The sequence below is a fragment of the Neoarius graeffei genome, chromosome 2, assembly GCF_027579695.1.
Source record: "Neoarius graeffei isolate fNeoGra1 chromosome 2, fNeoGra1.pri, whole genome shotgun sequence".
NCBI lineage: Eukaryota > Metazoa > Chordata > Actinopteri > Siluriformes > Ariidae > Neoarius > Neoarius graeffei.
In genome coordinates, this window is record NC_083570.1 from 26369888 (window position 1) to 26374754 (window position 4867).

The following is a 4867-nucleotide window of genomic DNA, read 5'->3' on the forward strand; positions in this document are numbered from 1 at the left end:
TATGTCTGGTTCTGCATACTTTTCTTCACTCATTTTAAATGTAAATTTTTCATCCAAATAGAATAAATACAGAAACCCAACATGGTGTGTTACTTGGGATTTCCTTTATTTCCATGGCTTATCCAAATGCTGCTGGTAGAAGCTGAAGATAGAGATGAGTTAGGAGAATAGCTCCCTGTATTGGAGGAACGATGTCACAAATGATAATTTACTTCATCTTTTGTGTGTGGAACTTTTGGAACCAGCCCTATTACTATAAAAAAAAGACCTTTAATTGCAATTTGATTTTATTTTTTATTGTTTTTATAATAGCAGCAGCTCTTTAACTCCATTGGCCTGCAAATCTGCAATATTTGCAACATAGGTTGTTACAGAACATTGCACAGAAGCTTATAATACAGCAGTAGCTTTGTTGACAGACACTCATTACATCAACACTGCAGCTTTCGTGCCAGAAATAGGTCAGTTTTGTAGTCATGCCATCCAACTTATTTGTGCTCCATGGCAAGGTGATCACGGTTCATGTAAGTTTGCATGTAAGTCGTTTGTGCTCATTTGGTACTGTATTTGACGATATGCCATGCACAGCTTCACAATGGCAGACGTCATTTGGAGAATAATAAGTAGTTGTTAAATAACAATACACACTGGTGTCCTTAGCAGTGGTGGGGAGCTGATGTTTCCATTTTCAGCAATAGGCGTGCTGATACGTCAGACCAGCTGTCAAAATCGGAGCTCTAAGGAACAACTACCCATAATGCAATGAAAATAAGGGTGCAGAAAACAAGAATGAAAATGATTACTAGCTTATAGAAAAAAAGAGAAATTAAGAGTAGCATAGACACAGGCATGTGCATACAGTATATACATATATAACTGTGCACAGTGACACGCCGCACCCAAGAACACACTCCTCTCATGCATTTACTACATAATGGCTTTTCTATTACAACCATTTCAATTGAATAGTGCTTTACTCTCTGTGCATTTATATTCTATCAAGGGCATTCCAGACTCTACATTCAGAGCAACAATCCTGCTTCTTGGATCTACTGTTCTTAAGGTCATATATGTATATTTGATTACTTTACAGTGGTGTGAGAAATACTCAAATTAATTTTCCTCAACTCTGAACTAAATTGCAATTGGACCAAACGAAGCTCCTAGTTAATATTCATAACATAGGCAATTGTTTTCCATGCTTTTTAGCATGGCAGAGCTAATCGTCCCAGTGACCTTGAAAAATATCCAGGACAGACATTTTGCAAGCTATCTGAAGTCATCCTAGTGCAACTGTATTAACATACAGCATGACATATGACATATCATCATAACATGAGCAATGATGGGGTCTGTTTGATCAGGCTCAACACAAAGTTATACCCTTAAGATGATTATGATTTTTTTTAATAACTTCACAGCACTTCCTCTTATACTATCACAAATTTGCAAACAATGTTTAAACTTTTAATGAACTATGTTAAGTTGGAATATCTATGACACAGGTTAGTTCCTGTTACAAAGCCCTGACTGTGGAGACTCCTTCCATAAATACTGTTCTACTGTGAAATACCTTCACCTTGTCAATGATTATGCATCTTTCTTTGCTAAATAAGGACGCATTTCTAATTCCATCATTTTTGAATAAATACGTGGTTTAGGTGGAGCGTCCACCATATAATAGATACCATAAGAAGGATAACGTATTAGACATACAAGCAGAAATACTGTCAAGGGTGCCGTTATCGAAAAATCATCAACACCTTCTGACCAATCAGAATGGAGACTTCAACAGCGCTGTAATACAATTGAAGAGTTCAAGCGCAAAAGCCGACAAGTGCCAAACTGGAAAAAATTGAACCAATACCATCAGAGGATCGATGGTGACACCATCATCTGGTTTATTCACAAAACCAGATATCTCCATTGTAAAATCCCATGATATTCATTGTTTTGTTTCAGAAACCAACATTGTGCCATATCCCACTATTCTCAGATGCTGACAATTTCAGCAATTCAGCACCTGAAGTTAGTGTCGTCATCCATCATGGCTGTGCCTGTTGTTTTGTTGACCTTTCTCGCTTGGTGATGAACAGGTAACTATTTTGCCAGCTAGACATAAAAATAAATCTAATTCAGGTTTCAAAATTATTTACAGGAAAATGGAATAGTCTGCTTTTGCCCCAATTTCTTCAATTAGTCAATAAATCATAGTAAATGAAAAATAAGTTTAAGGGGGGTTAAAGTGCTGCTTCAGCTAGAAACATTAACACAGAGAGCGGTGAACACACAACACAGTATTCGATTCTAATATTTTTCACACCACTGTATACCTGTATAAGGCTTGAAAAATTCCAAGTAGTGTGTTTTACACTAATTTTGCAACACTGAAAATGAAAGTGTGAAATGCCTGAGGGTTGTTAAATACTATATTGGGAAATGTTATTCTATTGGTGTGAATATGAACAAAGCCATAGACACACTTTAAAATCCACAGCGTTGAAGTTTACCTGTATGATGGCTGTGTTCATTGATTTGTTTGCGCCCTATGTTGATGTAATCCCCCCTACAGGTGGACAATGCTATGGAGAGGGATACTGGCATTGTGACTGATATTCTATTCTCATTTTTTTTCTCATTGATCGGACCTTTGAAAATCAGATTGGCCCCTCATTAGTCTTCTCATTACAAAACACTCAAGATCGGCAACAGTTAAAGCGCATAAGTTTATGGAAAGCTTGTTTAAAGTCCTCGTTGGACATGGTGTATATGATCGGGTTGATGAGCGAGTTCAGATAGCCAAGCCACGTGAACAAGTCAAACAGCTCTGGGTAAAATGTGCACGAGGTGCAAATAGGCACAAGTAAGGTGTAAATGAAGAATGGCAGCCAGCACATGATGTAAGCCCCAAGTATAATCCCTAAAGTTTTTGTTGCCTTCCTTTCCCGAGCTGCAGAGATCCGCTTCTTCTCCAGAAGCGCATCAGACATTGTGACTTTCACCTGACTGTTTGCTGGGACAGACACCATACCCTCGTACGAAGCCAACTCAGCCGTGCCATATGTGAGCGATGTAGTGGATGCCACCGAGCCAGGCGAGTTTGTGATCAAATGGGCAGATGTGAGTCTTTTGCCTGGCTTTTGAGGTGACTGTTTCAAGATCCGTTTCCGCGCCTCTATGTAAATCCTACCGTAGAGCACTACCAGCAGTAGTGTGGGGATGTAGAAGGCGCCAAAAGTGGAGTAGATGGTGTAGAAAACGTGATCTTGGTTGACATGGCAGCTGGTGACCTCTTCATCCGTTTTGACCTGGCGCCAGAAGAAGGGTGGCACTGAGATGGATATGGCAATGACCCAGGCGCCAGCGATCATAGCGGCGGCACGGCCACGTGTTCGCCTTGCAGAGTACCCCACGGCGTCCGTGATGGCCCAGTAGCGATCAAGTGCAATCACACATAGGTGAAGAATGGAAGCTGTGCAGCACGTGATGTCTGATGATAACCACAGGTCACACGCCACCTGGCCCAGTGTCCACGTTTGGCTAATGGTGTATGCAGCACTCACGGGCATCACCAACACGGACACAAGTAGGTCAGTGACCGCCAGCGAGCCGATCAAAAGGTTGGCTGGTGTGTGCAGCTTCTGGGATTGATATATGGTAGCAATCACGAAGGCATTGGACAGCGCCGTAGCGCACGTGAGGAGAGACAAGAACACAGCCGCGCTCGCCTGTGCAAGCAAGCTTGCGCTCTTTTCCGCCGTCTCGTCCGTGTAGTTCGACGAAAGGTTCAGGAGCTCTCCATACGCCGCAGGGGTCGGCTTCAAGGCACCAGAGCGCTCCATCGCGGACCTGATCTTAAAACGTGCGTACGCTCGTGCTCATATTCATCCTCTGCGTTTCTTGCGTGCCATCTTCAAAAGAGTTTCGTTAGATGGCACACACACACACACACATTAAAAAAAACAAACAAATAAATAAATAAAAATAAAGTATCATAAAAACTTTCCTTTAGATTTCTCGCCGTGCTAGATGATGTAGTATTCCGTCTGAGTGGCAAAGACAAAATGAGACTTTTTTTTTTTTTGAAAATGCATGTTTGCATCCTGTTTATGTTCCACGCGTAACAGAGTCGCTTCGTGGATGCAGCGCACTGCTTTCTTCATCCTGATCGTCTTCAATTCCGTGAAACATAGCGCCGGTAATGCTGTGTCCCCTGACCAGCTCCAGAAGTTGGAATGATGCTCCAGGAGCCGCGCGCTCTGCTTTAGGCGCACTCCGCCGCGCGCGCTCTGCATGGCCACGCGCGTGCACGCTGGGGGCGCTCGCTCTCAGTCAAGAATATACCATACTCAAGATGGTATACTAGTGCATCTCAAAAAATTAGAATATCATGAAAAAGTTCCTTTTTTCATAATTTAATTCAAAAAGGTAAACTTTCATATATTCTATATTCATTACATGTAAAGTGAAATATTTAAAGCCTTTTTTTGTTATAATTTTGATGATTATGGCTTATAGCTCATGAAAATCAGAAATCCGGTATCTCAAATTATTACAATAGTCCCCAAGATCAATAAAAAAAAAAAAGGATTTACAAAACAGAAATGTCCAACTTCTGAAAAGTATATTCATTTGCAGGGGCGGTTCTAGCCATTTTGGGGCCCTAGGCGAAATACAGACATGGGGCCCTCAAAAATCAGTCTTGAAACACACATACAGAATAATGGTCATCCCTACTTGGCACATGACATATCTCCTTGCTGTAAATTCAGAAAAAAAGATAGCAAACTGCCACTAACAATGTGCCCCAAATAAGCTCCACAGTGAAACAGGTTTGAGGTTACTCCAGCATTTGCCAAAATTCTGA

At 41.2% G+C, this 4867-nt stretch overlaps 1 protein-coding gene across 1 annotated transcript; it reads right to left on the reverse strand.

Moving 5' to 3' along the window:
- Positions 1 to 345: 345 nt before the first annotated feature.
- Positions 346 to 4201, reverse strand: LOC132872435 (5-hydroxytryptamine receptor 1B-like). Its single transcript, XM_060907262.1, has one exon. The coding sequence runs from the start codon at positions 3840 to 3842 to the stop codon at positions 2697 to 2699; it is 1146 nt and encodes a 381-aa protein (XP_060763245.1). The 5' UTR covers positions 3843 to 4201; the 3' UTR covers positions 346 to 2696.
- Between the last annotated feature and the right edge of the window lie 666 nt (positions 4202 to 4867).

Excerpts from the sequence above, each read along its gene's own strand:
- LOC132872435 (XM_060907262.1), bottom strand. The coding sequence starts at position 3,842 with ATGGAGCGCTCTGGTGCCTTGAAGCCGACCCCTGCGGCGTATGGAGAG.